At 33.9% G+C, this 18493-nt stretch overlaps 1 protein-coding gene across 1 annotated transcript in view; it reads left to right on the forward strand.

Moving 5' to 3' along the window:
• Nucleotides 1–741: 741 nt before the first annotated feature.
• LOC144444507 (glycine receptor subunit alpha-4-like) overlaps nt 742–18493 on the forward strand; it is a 67078-nt gene continuing 49326 nt past the window's right edge. The window contains exons 1-3 of the mRNA XM_078133943.1: nt 742–980; nt 10051–10144; nt 18202–18302. Coding sequence (XP_077990069.1) covers nt 10074–10144; nt 18202–18302 — 172 coding nt within the window. The 5' untranslated portion in view covers nt 742–980; nt 10051–10073. The remainder of the gene's footprint in view (nt 981–10050; nt 10145–18201; nt 18303–18493) is intronic.

Here is an 18493-nt window from a genome sequence, read left to right on the forward strand (position 1 = left end):
TCTCTTTGTTTGTAATATGTTTTACTTTATTATAGTGGAAAGTATTGTTAGATATAATAATAATAAAAATAATACAAATGTAATAATTTATTCTCATAAATCATATGAATAAATCATATGAATGAATTATAACAATATACTCAATGTACAAATGTACACCAAATTCTGATAAACAGAACATCCCCCGAGACATGGTGCATGTCAGACCAGAGTTAGCTACAACAATTACTCAAAATGTCACGTGATAAAATTGACGTCTGAAAAATATAGTGTCGGAACATGAACATGAAATGCAAGAAAGAAAGAAAGAAATAGCTGTACATGTAGCTTTTTTTGAATTGATTAATTTCAAAAGAACAATTTTTGTTGTCAAGTACTTATTTAGTAGCCATCCTTACGTGAACTAAACATTTACAACCACGCTGCTACAACAGCCAGTCTCAAAAAAGCATGTCCTATGAAGCATCTTTGATATGAAATATATAATTGTGTAAGATCACTTAGTAACATACTTGTACACAGCGTCTAATTTACCATATAATGCTGTGTACATCCTTGGTGAGATAAGAATTAGAACAAAGTAAAGAAATCGATAACTTGTATTGATTATAAGCTTTCTTTTTTCGTCTGTAACCACGTAAAATCAATTGAATAATCTTTCGACGTGGGGTGGCGCTCCAGTAGACCCCTGGAGACTGCAATCGCCGTACGCATTTGAAATTAGTATTCAAATCGCGAGCTGTGTCGGCATGCTGTATTTCTCCTTTGAAGCACGTCTGCATAGCAATCCTAATTTACTGTATTCCAAACGGACGGTTATTCATTGTTAAACGAGTGACGTCACGATCAAGCGACCTATGAACACAAAATTTCATGTTTTATAACTTTACATGTGGATGGGCGTCAAGGAAACCGTCAGAGCGAGAGTGGGGGTCGGTTGTTTGGATGTTATCGGCATTGTGTTACAATTGTATATGCAGGTAAGTGACACTGCTACGTTTACATGTATCTCATTCATTCACTTTCCACGCTTGAACGATGGAACAATTTACGATCTATGTCTTTTTTCTACAAAATTGCGGGTTTTACTTTAAATAGTGCTAATTTTATGAAGTGCATAGGGCCAAAACCACTGAAATTACGGTGCACTTACTATAACTGACGACTGATGAGTGCATGGTACGCTAAGCGCTTCCCCATCACATTTTATCTGACTACAATAGAGCAGACTGTGCTATGTGTACAAACAATACGTGACTATCGATGAACAAAACTAACAGAGAAAGTATCAAACAGTTAAAGTGAATGACTGTAGTAATGATTGAAGGTGGGTTTCAAAATACTGGCAATTTTCTTTCAGTATATATTCAATGCATATCATCAAAAGATACACACACAAACAAACAAAACAAAACAAAACAATGCCATATTTAGATATGTTATCATTTTAGCTGGTCCTTCACCAGTTGCAGCCAGCTGACATTTGAAATCAAGTCCGACATCGCTATGCGTCGCTTTCAATCCTACTGCATTATGAGTTATTGGCGTGGCTGTGACAATTTCGGTGATACTCGTGACGTGAATGTGTGCACAACTGGCTACATACAGGACAATACAACGACGTTAAATCAAATGAGAAAATTGAATTAAGGACTTATTGGTTTGTCGATCCTGCTATTTTAAACAATTAGTCGTAGAATTACACATGTAATATAAAGAGTGGCTACATCAGATGTTAATTGCTCTGTCTAATGTTAAGACATTAACGTCAATCCACAACTGTGCCTTCAAGATCCAGTTTAAAATTGAGGGGTCACGCGACAAACAATTATCTGGCAGAGCTATAAAAAAAGTTGTTGCACAAAACAAAATGATTCTATATAATCGTCATTGCTGTACTGATAAGATATCACTAATGTGAGACCATGGGATTGAAACCCTGGCCTTTAAAACGGAAATTCCGTTTCTTCATGTCGCATTTTAACTTTTTTCTAAGACATCAAACGTCACTACTATCTGTAATCCTGATATATAAATTCATGAATATCACATATCTCAAAAAATACGCAAGATAGCTGAGTTTAAACAAAGGCCACTTTCTCCTTTGGCAATTAAGCTAGATAGTTGGTTTTGTCCTACTAAAATACGATATGTCCTACTAGAATACAAAACTTAACTTCAACATTCACACTTTGGGGTTTCAATGACGTTACCTTGAAATTGTTTCAAATTAGTAGATTGATGGTATATTTGCAATTGTACTCCCAAGACATTAGAAAACGGGGCTTTGCGATAAACAGTCTTATTTTGAAACTGATAGCCAACGGTCAAAAACTAAGTATTTGTCAAGCTTAAATTATCGCTATGGCATTGAATAACAAATTTGTGATTGTATCTATACACGTGAGCAGCGATTGATACGAAATATGTGTGAGTGTAACGGGTGGCAAAGTATATCGGTAATTAACTGAAAACTTTACATCTAACCTTCTATCGGTCAATGACACTTGTGACATCTGAAGATGTATTATCTGCATCATCTTTGGCATCTCTTTGGAAAGTTGACGACACTAACTTAATCTTATGAGCAGTCCTTTGATACATGTATACCCAGACCAATAAAATGGTCTTTGTAACCATAGCTATCTGCCTATCTTCCCTCTTTTTCACGGTATCCATGTCATCTCTGGAATCTGCATGGTTTTGTCTCGCCAAATCACCACTCCTTTGCTCTTTCGTATCATTGATGTAAAGGAGACATTGGAAAGTAATGGATGTTAAACTATAGCATTTAGAACTGTTACATTGATTGAAAATTCAAATACAAATAAAAGATAACTCAAATATGTGTCGTTACTTTTATTAACTTTTATATCTGCTGTATTTCGCTATGGGAATAATCATACTTTTGTAAGTCACGACATGGAAAATCGAAACAAATTTTGCACGCCATTGATAAAGAACATACAAGCAACCTCTATCTCTCTCTTTCTCTCTCTTTGTCTCTGTCTCACTTGTCTCTCTCTCTCTCTCTCTCTCTCTCTCTCTCTCTCTCTCTCTCTCTCTCTCTCTCTCTCTCTCTCTCTCTCTCTCTCTCTCTCTCTCTCTCTCTCTCTCTCTCTCTCTCTCTCTCTCTCTCTCTCTCTCTCTCTCTCTCTCTCTCTCTCTCTCTCTCTCTCTCTCTCTCTCTCAGTATATTATAACATGATAGTTAAATCTCCAGTTGACGGTTGGAAATAACTAATGACATTCACTGGCGCATATCCGTTGACACATACGATAACGCATGTTTAAGCCTGTAAGTTTTGTATGCAATCTTCACTTCATTTGCTTTACAGATATGATATTAGGTTTCATTATATATTCATCTGTCATTCCTTTAGCATGTTTCTTAGATTCATTTTAGTAATTACTGTTTATTAATATTTAATATTTTCGTCTAGTCATCAGACTTCATCCTGTTTTAATTGGAATATTTTAAAAAGACTAAATGGACATCACAAGTCGAAGTATTTTCAATGTCGCAATACCAACTTCCTTCCCACAATTAATTGATTTATTTCAACGAAGTGTGATCCTGGCTATATTAGAACACCCACTTTTTTCATCAAAATTGATTAATTTATCTCTGATAGTAGTAATAGTGTCCAGACTTAATTGCTAAATTCCCAAGGGTGCAAAAACGATCACATTTTTTCTTCATTATGAGAATTTCTAGATTACACCGTGATTGCTTGAAGTCCTAAATGTGCTATGTTGCAATTAACGTCACGATTATTTTGATTACAATTAAAGTCTGTTGATTGATAGCCACCGTTGATTAATATTCACACGTATATTTAGTCAATTTGATTTATGTTTATCAATTAATTTTATGTTAATTCTCGTAAATTTTCTAATCACATAAAAGCGTGTCCAAAAAATCCTAGATAAAGAATAGTATGCCTACAAGTACAAATATTAATTGCTTATTTCTACTAATAATAGTTTTTTCACCATCGGCATTCAGTTATTATTCTTTTGTGTGCTTGTTTGTGTATGAAAAGACGAATTCTTTGAATGTTAGACCCTAAAGCTGAGAAAATACAGCTTTCATTGCTTGGAAATAGCAATTTCCTGAAATCGTTCATGTGGTGCATATATTGAAACAAATTGGTTTGATGTATCGTTGTGTTAGCAAAACTCATAATTGGCTTTTATGTTTGCATAAAAATAAAACGACTACACAACGTAAATAGAATGACGTGGATCGATTTTACGAGTGTGTATTATATAATCGACAGACATTTCCACTTTAACAAATGGATTGTTTAGGCCTAAAAAAATAATTGTTTGGTTCCGGTTACCCGACCCCACCTCGTTTCTTTTACTGCCGCCCCTAATTCAAGAAAGAAATAGTATAATCGCAAAAATTGTGAAGTCTCACAAGAAATAGTTGATGCTTAAACTTAAAAAGACAATATAAAACTGTTCTTCCAATCTGTAATGGCTGTACACACTTCACAGTTTTCTTTATTTATTTGTTTTTTTCTCGAATACGTCTACAAAAGTTTAGGGTCGGTGAAAATCTAGGTGTGGTTAGGTAACCGGAACAAAGCAAGTATTTTGGGCGTTGGATTCGATATCACTTTTAAGAAAAAACGATATCGCCACCGAGATAGTTTTTTGACGGTCAGCATTCAGAAAATGACTGCCGTCTGCCTAGTCTGATCATCAGAGAATGGAAACTATTGTGTGATCATGAGCACATCTATGCCCCTAGTAATCTTGCCATGATAACGATGAAATATAGTGACCGACCTTGAAGACAACCTTGCACAATTATCTTATCACACTTTGCAGGCGCGACACTTCGGCCTTTAATTAAATCTATCCATTAAGACCCTGAATCACGTGATCTGATTGTCTTCTCAATCTATCGATTGGTGGTATATTGTTTTATTTAATCCTTTCTAAAACTAGTTAGTTTTAGGAAATCAAACTAAGGCACCTGTGTATCACAATCGATTTGATATTCCGCGACTTAATTCCTCTTAACAATCTGCCAGACACGGTCAGTTGTTAGTGGTTAGTATTCTCTTAAAATCAATTGAGACTGCACACGATGACAATTGAAAGTATATTTTGTCATTAACGTTGGCGAGGGAACGTAAAGAGTGGAATCCTCAAACTAAAATTTCTAGAGAATGCAAAGTGGCCCAACTTTAGTTTAATATTTGTTATTAACGTAAGAATACTTAGGCCTAATAAAAAAGTTGTTTGGTACCGGTTACCCGACCCCACCTAGTTTTTCACGCAGATTCTAAACCTTTTTTGTACGTATTCGAGAAAAAAATAATAAAATTGCGAAAATTGTGAAGTCTCGCTAGAAATAGTGGATGCGTAAACTGACATCAATTTAAAAAGACAATATAGAACTGTTCTTCTAATCTATAATGGCTGTACCTCTGATGAGATGAAACCAATAACACAGAGACCATATAGAAAACAACGGAAAACATAACTACCTGAACTACACTCACATATGAAAAAAAAATAGAATAAAAAATCTACCTACCCCACCTATTCTGAAATTGAATGTAATCGGAACCACACAATTATTTTTTACGCCGTATATGAAACTTCCATTAAACCATATTAAATAAAATAAAAATCAGCTTCCGACGTTGTTAGTAAAGTTGACATGTGCCTAGTATGCTTTATCGACAAATTATAGACCTATCACTATATCACTAATATTATCATGGCTGACTTCTGTCAATAGCAACTGATGTCTAAGTACAAATATGATTCAGGTAGTAAAATACCACAAGTATATTGCATGCATGCATGAAGAATTAACCTTAGGACGTATAAATTCGGCGTAAAAAATAAGATGTTCCTTCAATTAGAAGCCAAACAATCTTTCAATCTGTCAATTGGGATTCCCTTTGTCAACTGAAGTAAATGCTTTGTTTACCTGAACACAACTATTTGACGAATATAGAAGTGTCGATTACACAAATGTCCGATTATTTGTCTTGCTTTGTCGTCGGCACCAGCTTTGTGTCATTCTTATTATTCATATTCAATGATGACGAAATCATCCAGGTACGAAGATAATATGAAATATTAACAATATATACTACTGGCCTTGCTATATATAGTTTTGAGTGGTAACAAAGTCTACCCTGGATGCATGTTGAGTTTGAAAAGTTAAATGACGACAGATGGTTGGTGACCACTAGAGAGCATAAGGTGGTTGAAGGGGGCAAAATATATCAAACAGGGGAAATCCTCCCTTAATAGGGGAAGACACTGCCATGCGCCTACAATTATAATGCTATTGGAAATTGCCGATTTACAGACTACCTATCATCAGGGTATTAGGAGGGCTGAAGCGTTGTAAAGGCTGCATCTGTTGATGATTTTTAAGGTGTCTATCTGACTATCAAAGTGCCCTCTCTCTGACGTTCACACAACAGACAGACAGACAGACAGACAGACAGACAGACAGACTGTTGTCACTCAAAGAACAACAAGTACAGTAGAATAGCTTGCAATTGATTCATTTAATGCTATTGTCACTGTGCACAAAGTAGCAACAATTGTCTACTGCAGTACTTTATAAACGCTTTACTTTGTATGATAATTAAAAGTATTAAAAGATAAATGCTTCCCTTGTACTTTTGATGCAAAACAAAAGAATTCCGTGCAATCTTAAAGCCTTTCAAATAGAGGCGTATTCGAAGGAACTAACATACCATAATTGTTGGTGCTATTACCTACCTACCTAACTACCTACCTACCTACCCACCCACGCACACTCACGCACGCACACACACACACACACACACACACACACACACGCTCACTCGCCCGCGCACACACACACATACATACATACATACATACATACATACATACATACATACATACATACATACATACATACATACATACGCACATACGCACATACATACATACATACATACATACATACATACATACATACATACATACATACATACATATATAATGGTATCTTGTACATTTTCTCATTAAACTATATATGCTTCAAGATTTAAACATTTAAATAACGATGTAAAATACAGTGGGTGGGTGAGGAGGTATGATGGTTGCAATTCGTACAGAATGCGAACTACCTATTCAAAATAAAACAGATATAGGAATATTTGGAATCCATCCAACCAATTAAGCATGAATTGTCGTTCTGGTTTTAATACATTAATTCATTACATTTAACAAATGTCAGATGCTTAACAGTAAATGATCGATATATTAGGACTGTTGTTTTTTAGTCTGCAATCGAGATCACGTTTCCGACGACTGATGAGCGAAAGCTAAGCCATCAATAAACAAACTAAGCAGAAGACTTGGCGCTACTTAGAATGATGTACGATGCACTTGATAAACTGTTGTCACAACACTGATACGGTTGGCTTGCAAATCAAGAAGAGTTACTGAATTGATATATAGATCTAGAATATTATGATTAATATTGTTATTTAATTCCAAGATACAATTTGATTTTAAACAGTGTATTTTTCCCTCATATATATGTAACTTAATATGAAGATGGAAGATTGTAAACACACACTTTATATGGCCGTTGGTTAGTCAAGCGTGCCTCTCAGTAATTGATGCATGTACTTGTTGGTTCCACAATAATATAATTGCCGTCTTACTCAATATGCGAGACAGAAAAGTAAAATGCCACCATGAGATAAGATTAAAATGACAGTGATTTTGCATTGCTTCGTGTGTCCATTTCATCAACATTTCAATCTGCCAGATCTTAACACAGGGTAAAATATGGGATGGAATGCAAGAATAAACCTTCTAATTAAAAGATAAAAATAGACACAAAATCAAAATACTTTAAGCTTTTTTAAGCTTCATAGAAAAGATTTATTGCATTATTTAATTGACGTTGGTATGGAATTATCCGACCAAAGTCACTAAAATCCTCTCTTAAAGTTTTTTCATCATGTAAATAGCTATCTTTTGATTAATTATTTTACTGTACTGAAAATATTGTAATTTTTCATCCGTTACCATAAATACTTTGGCAGTTGAGTGTAATAATCGACGCAAGACAGAGATACATCAAGCATACCTTAGATACTAATATTTAGATGAGTAATGATCGACGCAAGACATGACTACAACAAACACACCTTATTTGTGATTTACATAGGTTATAAAGCACAAGTCATTCAATGGTTGTTTATCCTATATACTAACATGTAGGTGCTTTTCGGGAGCTATATAAAAACTATTCCACTTGCACAGTCACAATGTTGCTGAAGGTTCTTCCATCAAGCTCTGTCACGCTGACGTAATATGACAGAAGCCCACGGCCTTACAATGGATGGTGGGGCATAAAGAAGTTATTTTCACGAGTGATTCGATTTATTCTGCCGCCGTAAATACAGCAGAATAAACCAAATCACGAGTGAAAGTAACTTCTTCATGCCCTACCATCCAGAGTGAGACCGTGGGCTTCTGTTATTATTATATATGTACACCAAATATAATAATTCAGAAAAGGACGTACTTCATAGCGTAATGATTTAGGTATACCAACATCAGATGGTAACCTTTTGACACTGTGGCCTATTGTTATGCAAATCTGTCATTTACTGTTATTTGCAAGAGAACTTGATAACGGGTATATTTGTGAATTAACTCGCCAAATCCCATGAAAACCGACTGGAAGGTGCACTTCTTAGTTGTCCAGAACTAATAGATTCATTAAAATGTATCCTTTATTTACTAATTAACATCAATAGATGTGGCGTTCGCCTCCGGATCGGAGGCCGCAGGCGACATTTGGCGAATTTTGCTTTCCTGGTCAAATATCAGTTTAAAATAACCTACAGTAATTTAAAATCTTTCATAGGAATATATCCATTGAAAACGATAAAATTCCAGATACCTCCGATACAATAGTAAACGCGTATGTGCATTTATTTGCTTATTTTCATCAGGGATTGGGTTTTGCATTGGGGTTTATTTTATCATTTGCATAGGAGACAGTGAAAATACCGGTTTTATTTCTGACTGTACAACAACGAAAACAGTGATATATATGTAATAATTACCATGACGCATCAATTTTTCTTACAGACTTCCTAGTTATTTGTCTTCTTCTCCATAAATAATCATTATTATATTGATATATTGATTTACCTGACCCCCTTTATAAATATTTGCCCTTAACAGCTGTAGAGGACATTTGTTACTGTGGACACCATTTACAGATTTTTTTATCAGGATGAAATATATTGCCATTCATAATAGGCATAACATATGCAAAACGATGAAGAAGTCTATTTTGAATCGACTGTAAATGTTAATCGTTATTACTTTAACGTAAAATACATCTCAAAATATACATCTTAAACGATTGTTGTTACGTTGTTCAATAAAACTCAAACCTATTTCAGATAAAAAAATCAATTTAAAAAAAAACGTGAGATCTTCACACAACGCTTTGAATTAGAGATCTGAATGATATCAAAATTAAGCTAGTTTCGAATCCACCGAATTCCAATATGGCCACCGAATACTTTGTTATCTCTATGAGAAACTAAAAACTAGAATTTCCTTGTAAGTAAATGAACGACGAATCCACTAATTGCTTCATTAATAATAATAATTAATGGTTTATTAAAATTGTTCGTAGCAGTCAGAGACTGAATTGCGACAACTTTACATAACTGATAAATTTAAAATATAGCAAACATTAAAACCTTCATTATTTCAATAGGACCATGATCAAGCTTTTACATGGCAAATCTTTATGAGATATTTTAAGAATTTCGATTTTCAGGAAATTGATCGACCTAACTTAGAGTAAGCTAATAATATAAGCTTATATCAAATATTCTAGATTATCATCAGAGTGTATGAGATTGAGCTGAATGATGTGAATACTGAATGCTTATCTACGTTGTTACATTCTGGCAACAGAATAAATACACCCCAGGTTTTGACCGATTCATTTATCTGCATACTGATATGTATTTATTGTATGTTTTACAGCTAGATAAAACGTTTTTGAAGGAATGAAGACAACTTATATCTATATATGTGTGTATTGGTTCGTTATCTCTTTCTTCGTGAAAGAATATGTGTGGTAAGTAACAATGCAGTCTATATTAGCCTTTAGACGGTGGTTAAATATTCGCGAAGGTTTTCACGGAGTTAATTAAAGAATGTTTCACTTTGTAAATTATGTATCCTTTCAGTTATTTATAATTTCATCTCAATACGAACATGAATATGTCGCGAACTGTTACTATTTGTGGGTCCAACTATTGTTTTATTAATAGAAGCAATAACAGTTTTTTTTTATTTCTACATGTACAATGAACGCGTTCTAGGGGTTTGTTTAAACGTTAAACCACTCTCGACAATACGATGCGTTAAAGTGTTATTGCATAGCAAATGTCATCTTTCTTTATATTGCTTATTATTCGGGTTGGCGCTGATTAGAATTTGCTATTCACTTAAACGATACAAAGTATGTAATTTATGGTAATTTATGTTTCGTGGTGGTGGTGGTGGTGGTGGTGGTGGTGGTGGTGATGATGATGATGATGATGATGATGATGATGATGATGATGATGATGATGATGATGATGATGATGATGATAACGTAGATTCTATATTCATCTTATAATAAAAAAAATCGTTCATTGATATAATATACTAATACTTATGCGTGCCTATCTCAGCCATATACAAATTTACATGTTTACATATGTGTTGTTATCATATCAATTATCACATTTATCAGTGGTCTTTGTGAATTATCGAGATGTCGTTCGTACCGTATTTGAACCCATACAATGGGATGGGAGTGTTGATGCCTGACATTATAGTTCATGGTAACAAATCGATCATTAATTCAATAGGCCTGCATATGACAACACGGTCATACACACAGTCTATTTACCCCGCAGCTGCATAAGCTGACACATTTTCATGCTAATTACGACCTCTTTGTAACCCTCTTGCAGTATGGTGTTTTTACCTCTGAGATAACGTTTAATTCCCAGTTAAGCTTGTCTAATTTTATAATAAATAGTTCTATCTTATCCTATTTACCCTTTGGGTAGTATTCTAACTCCTCGTGACTTGTTTTGGTTTATCTAACGACAGTCGGGAATACAGGGAATACAACATGACGTCAAATACATACATGCCCCACCCATTCGCATAGATTTACATACATACATACATACATACATACATACATACATACATACATACATACATACATACATACATACATACATACATACATACATACAGGCAGACATACACATAGACAGACAGACAGACAGACAGACAGACAGACAGACAGACAGACAAGTGTACTCAATGCTCGGTGAAAGTAGATGCTTCCATTACACAGAAACACTATTATTGTATCGTCATACTCGTCCTACATCTGTATTCATTAGACACTATGAAACATAATACAACATTCACATTAGGTAAAAGGTTTGGAGTTTTATCTAAATGACATTGACAGGATTTGAGATCCAGTTAATGGTGTTAAATTTCAGTGTTTTTCATAGTTTGTATTGGTTACATTTTCACTCATCATCATGCATTAGAGAACACTTGAATGTGCGACTATTTTTTTTGTTGTTGAAGAATCTCTCAATACAATCTAGCCATGCATCCAAACTATGTGTATTCTATAATTGATTTGTCAACAAATCATCTTCTCAGTAAACACCAATCTATAACACAAAGGTTATAGAATTCAAGGCGTCAATGAAATGAATTATATGCCAAAATTTAGACAATCCATCAAAATGAATGATGGTGGTGGCATACTCACAAGACATATACCTTTGAGATTTACTTAAATTAAAATCGAATGACATAACTACCCGAAAAGAAATCCCATTTTACACCTGATCGTTTTGATCATTCGCGAAAAATTCTATTGGTTTCAAAAATATTTGGCACAGTAAATATGATCATCATGATTTGATTTTCATTAGTAAGATAATATGTAAAATTCATTTAGAAAGTTTTCAGATTAAGCTGACAGTGATCATTGTGAATATTAGCAATTCAAACCCATTTAAACAAGTGTGCTGTTTTTGTTCTGGATATTTGCCAGCATGTCTGATGGATTAATCAATCAAAAGTATTTACAGAATTATTTTTTTATTAAAAAATCATGTTATTGATCGATCTATATTTTTTTTGATGTTTATAAGATTTTATTGGTAACTTCAGTTGATCGATCTATATTTTACTTCTCAAGAAACTTGTAAACAGTCTTGAGGCCGTTTACAAGGTGAAATAATCGAACTATCCAATTGGCACTATCAAAACGTTACAAAATTATGAATTAAAGGTAACGTTGACCCATAGCACGTTATTGTTAGAAAAGGTCCTGTGTAATTTGTTATTCTGGTTATACATTCACCAATACTTTGCAATGATATTATTAATAAAAAAATAAATAAAAAATAAAACTTCAAAATACTGACATAATCAGGGAATACTAATAAATCCTCGTTCTCGTGAATTCTTCATAATTGCCATCCCATCCTAGTCAAACTTCCTTTATACAAGTGCTTGAAAACACCTCCAAATATCTTTATTAAAATCCATAAACATATTAAGAAATATAGAATATGAGCTAATCTCGTCCTTATATTTCAATTCATATTGACAGGTTTACCAAGCTCCTAATAAATAAAAATAACAACAGTGTGTCATGGTTTGTTATAAGGCGCTCGTCACTTTATTTCAATTTCACATGATTGATCATGGATCACGGCTATAGGCATCTTTCATAATGCAATCATGAGAAGAATTTGAACGTCGCTGTGAAAACAAATATTTCAACTTATACTTTATGCATGTAATTACAAGAGCATGCTTAAGGAAGATCGATTGTGTGCAAAATTGCATTCTTTCTCTTCTTACCCACAATACATTTTTAAATGTTATGAATAGTAAATTCTATTTCAACAAAAACATTGAAAATATTTTTATCTTTTGGTGTGTATATTTCAACAGGTCATAATGAATACGGCTTATATACAGAAATTAAACAAGGATATTATCAACCATCTACCAATATTCTGCATGATAAATAATTAGTTTTCATTAATGTTTCTGCGTTAATGATTTTATGTATGGTTTTCTACTTATTGAGGTATCGGCTAACGGAAATCAGGTCAAGTCATCTTAATAGTCAAGTAATCGAACTTATCGATGTAATATTGAAGTTTGAAAACTTCTCCTACGTTACTATGGTAACATACAATTCTTTTGTTGACAATATGAAGCTCTTTATAACAATGACTGCATGTGTGTTCACATTTTACTTGACAAAGGTCCCGGCCTTATTCCTTGCCCTGTCCATATGCCATATGTCTTTTTTAAGACATTAATTATGTTAAGTATGGCCCATTATTTGTATAACTATGAGACATAAGAATGACTTGGAATGTGTCTGTAAAACACATAGATGTAAACTAACATCTCACTTGGGTTCAGATATCTCATAATGTGATTTTTGGAAATACCTTTTAAACAATTTGAATGTATATGGTTATACAGATTATTGCTATGCGAGTGTTGTAGTCATTCATTTCAAGTCAATAAGCTGGATTTGTATTTCAGGTGAGACTCGTAGCAGTATGTTTTACGACCTCGTGAACATTGATTTATACAGAGCATAGAGCGTTGCAGGGTCGGCTTCTTTCTATCGAGATTATTGTATAAGCTTAAGAGTAGAACATGTCACCATTTTCATTTTCTGGATATGTTACCACGATTCCAAATGACGTGTAACGCTCTATTCATCTTAGACACACGCGATGTAAATTAGCCTCCAGGAAACATAGCGTACACATTAGTAGCAAATGACATAAGGTATTTTCTTTTGTTTGTGATACTGTTATCAAGGGATCTCCATTCAACCATAATCAATGCTCATTGTTCCCTAGCAATTGTTTTAGTTTAACTCTTATAGATATAATATTTTACCATTAGCAAAAGCACAGCTTGCGAAGTTGATACAATAGCATTTCAAAAAAAAAACATTTATAGACAATAAAGCTTTTTATTGTTATTATCATAAAATATCTTTATTCAGGGTAAAACTCAATAAGCGTTACAAACAACGCAGAGCGTTGCAGGGTCGGCTTCTTTCTATCGAGGCCCTCTTTACTCAGGAGCACGTTTGGATACAAACGCAAATTAAACATTGTTTTTATGTGGCGTACAAGTATATCGTCAGTTCCTGGATCAGTCCTAAAGTAACAAAAATCGTCACAGTTTGATTTTTTGAACAGATGACACATCTACTCACGAGAAAGACTCCCGTATAAACAACAAGGAGAGTTTTAGTTTTGTTTTAGTCTCTATACGCATTACCAGGGTATTACTAGTGTATTGAAGCATGAATGAGTGTAAGCAGTGATATCTCTTGAGTTAACTATCTCTTGCAGCATTTTGCAATACTAAGAGTTTCTGCACGATCCATAAAGTTTTTAACAATATACCAACTTTCTTCTGGAGAGGATAAATAGATTATCACTACAAGTATTTATATCTTTATGTTTAGTAACGTACTTGGGGGGGATGTTCATTATCGAACTTTATTAAAAACACAAGCTACACTGAATTATAATGAAATAAGAATTGTGAAGTGATGAGTTTGTAAAAACATGATAATAAAGTAACGTAATTTATAACTAAAGCTACTAACGTAACGTTAGTAACGTACTTCAGTCAAGTTCAAATTCCAGCTGTGTAGCACGTTTTCACAAATACAAAATGTTTTGTTATTCATCCATGGTGAAAGTAATCTAGGTAATCAACAACCATTTGTCTACCCGGTCACGATATTCATGTTGATAGAGCACCAGATGGCAGTCTATATATTTTTTTAATGTTATAGATATTCCTTCGCAAAGTCTCTTAGAAATCAATATAAAGATATTAATCCCATTTAATCGATGTAGGTACTTAAACAAATATTCGTAGCATTGTTTTATCATGTGTCTGTTGTTTTTTGTCTGTTTATTTATATATTTATTTATTATTTATTTATTTATTTATTTATTTATTTATTTATTTATTTATTCATTCATTCATTTATTATTTGTTTCTGTTTGTTTGTGTATGTGTTTGTTTGTTTGTGTTGCCATCCGTTTTCAGTCACCTCAAAGGTACACTTCAGATTAAAATCAAAATTGTGTGAAAAACCCGTTGTTTGGCAGAGTACACGAAAGGCTGGTCCAGAACAACAGCCTGATCTAGTGTAATCCTTACTAAGATATAATTTATGCTATGACCTAGGATTGAAACATAGGCCTTTAAGATTTAAACACGCAAATTTGTATCATGAAGTATTGAACCGTTGATTGATTTTCACGCGAAAGGAAACCTCCCTCTCAAGTTCTTGTCGCTTGGCTTAGTACATGACATACCGAGTTTTACGTAATATCACTCATGTAACGTCACTAAGCAATAAGGCGAATACAAAAAGTCAGTAGTTTGTACCTAATGGACCATGCGGTTCACTGAAGCATGAAGTAAAATGTACAACCTGCAGCCAGTTCTTGCTGTTGTTAATCTAGCTACGTTACAACTATAGTTCGCCTTTTGAGTGTCATCCTCTACTCTATCATGGGAAAGATACATGTTAAAGTTAATTACAGGTTAACTGCTGTTGAGGAAACACATAAATTAGTAGTCGTTGATGATATACTATACCTGATAAACAGGGTAAAATATGAGGAGACGTGGTACGCGTTGCTGAAACCAGATCAAAAACTTAACTTTAAGTATTAAACCCCAAGTGCATAGCGTATAACACACTCTGTTTACAAGTACATGTGCATCGTGCACACTGTTATATCGATATATTGTAACCTATGGTACATATATTATCATGTACTGTGTATATTTCGTTTGTTATCAAACATCGCGTATATTAATAAAAAAGTAGCAGCTTAACTGTGTTTTGCTAAATGATTATTGCTCATAAGTACATTTGATCTAATTCTGTTTCGTAATTGTGGTAGTGGCCGGCAAATTTCTTACGTATTTTACACAATACTTTCATTCTCTAATGTTTAAAAGATATATTCAACATTTGTATAATATTATACCAAGTTGAAATATTAATGAACCTAAGAATGTAAATAAATCCTAATCCTATTTATTATAAGTGCACATCTATACATTTACCAGGTATGGATTACCGGATTTCTTCTTACTATGTTCGTTCAGTCGCACGGCTTAACAATCAATTATTTACAGAGCCCATAATTACCACTATGCATTACACCTATCCCTAGCGTGTTGCTAGTTATGTTAGTGTGTGCAATGAACCGATTAAAACTAATATGATCAAGCACAAGAAAAGACAGACAGGCAGACAGACAGACAGACAGACAGACGGACGGACGGACGGACGGACGGACGGACGGACGGACGGACGGACGGACGGACGGACGGACGGACGGACGGACGGACGGACAGACAGACAGACAGACAGACAGACAGACAGACAGACAGACAGACAGACAGACAGACAGACAGACAGACAGACAGACAGACAGACAGAAAAATGGAGAGCCTAAAGAACAAACGGAGTAGCGACAGCACCACCAATATAAAAACAACAATTAAAATATATTCTTGACTATAGTAAAACAACAACCCTTAGTGGTCATGTCTTGTCCTACCCTGTAATGTCAGTCTCAGAATACATCATATTTGGCTTAATGGTTACTTTAAAGACTTGTGATAATAGATCCTAGAACAGACAGGGACAGAGCTGTTCTTCCATAATAAAAATCATTATGGTAATATGATACTTTCGTATATAAATAGTAGCTAATGGTTAATGGGCATTGCTATATAATTGACTACTGACTGACACTCGATAGGTATGATATAGTTAAGGTGAAAATGGTTCCATAGAAATGCAACAAATGCATCACAATACCACTCATTCGTATATATATATATATATATATATATATATATATATATATATATATATATATATATATATATAATATTATGGTATTAATAATCATACACAGTCTACAGTCTACTGTTGAAATATCTTATTTCGGTATATTTCATTCAGCAATTCATTTTCAAAAAGACGTTTTTTCAACTTATTTGTTTGACATTGATTTTCTTGGTTCTTCAGCTGTTTAAATGACATATCGCATAGTATGAGAATAAGTACAGAAATAACAAGTCTACGCAAAGTTCACAATATTTCATTTCTAGTTAACTGATTAAGGACGAAATTAATTACTTTAAATAAATTTTGACTTGGAAGCTAAAGGTCAATGCCAAGGTAAAAAGTAGAAAGGTCATATCTGATAATATCGGTACTGATACTATATCTTAAACTAAGTCTTGTTCTTCTGAGCTTTTAGTTATATGAAAAAAAAACAAGATTGCATGTGTAGTGATTATTTACTAATCAGTAAACGGTTATATGAATGTAATGCATGTGTTTGTTTCTCGTTTCTCGAATTCTGTATTACCATTAAACAAAATATAAAAAGTAATTTGCTACACGTAAATGCAACAAGGTTACTGCAATACGCAAGGAGTAGCTTTATTTTGATAATTGACCCTGAAGGTCAAGATCAAAGTTAAAGGTCACGTTCTTAAAAAAAGGTGTACCTGACAGTATGAGGTTAAACAGAATAGAGTCTCTAAGCATTATATTTCTTAGTTATGTAGTAAATCAAGGTTTTTAACTACAAATGTGCCCGACAGTCGATCAAAACTGAGAATGACACAAAAAGAAAGTTGTATGCATATGCCCCACACGGCGTGTCATCTTTGTGCCAGGTTAGAAAGAAATCGTCCATTGTATGGCTGGGATATGGATGTGTACAAAGGCACAGATGCACGGACGTAACCCATTGCAATAGAGCCATCCACCTCAGGCCCATCCCAAACGGGGGCTAAAACTAAACTATACTGTCGAACATAGCAATTATGTAGTCATGCCATTTACAATGTTTGGATGAACAATAACTATAAAAAAAATGCAATTGTGTTACGGTTGGAGAATACTTTATGGTATTTTCAAACGCAAAGTATAGCTTTCCAAAGAGGTTACGTCATTGTTTAAATCTTGATAGTTTTATTATCTTTCTTTTGTAGTCGTCTAAAGAATATTGAAGAAGATGAGAGAGTCAATCATTCCAAGTTACTTGAGTCATTAATCAAGAACCATGATCAAAGAATTAGACCAAATGTTCATGGTGAGTAATCGTATTTCTTCAATGAAGTATGTGAAGATGTGTGTGTTCAACACTATCAACAACAGCACTGTGTAGTACCTACTAGACCCCATATCCAGCAGACCTAAATATCCATAGAATAGATCCCATATCAATTAGACCGAATATATCCTATATTCCGTGGATCCCATATAAAGTAAACCAGATATCCA

The sequence above is a fragment of the Glandiceps talaboti genome, chromosome 13 (genome assembly GCF_964340395.1).
Source record: "Glandiceps talaboti chromosome 13, keGlaTala1.1, whole genome shotgun sequence".
Taxonomy (NCBI): Eukaryota; Metazoa; Hemichordata; class Enteropneusta; family Spengelidae; genus Glandiceps; species Glandiceps talaboti.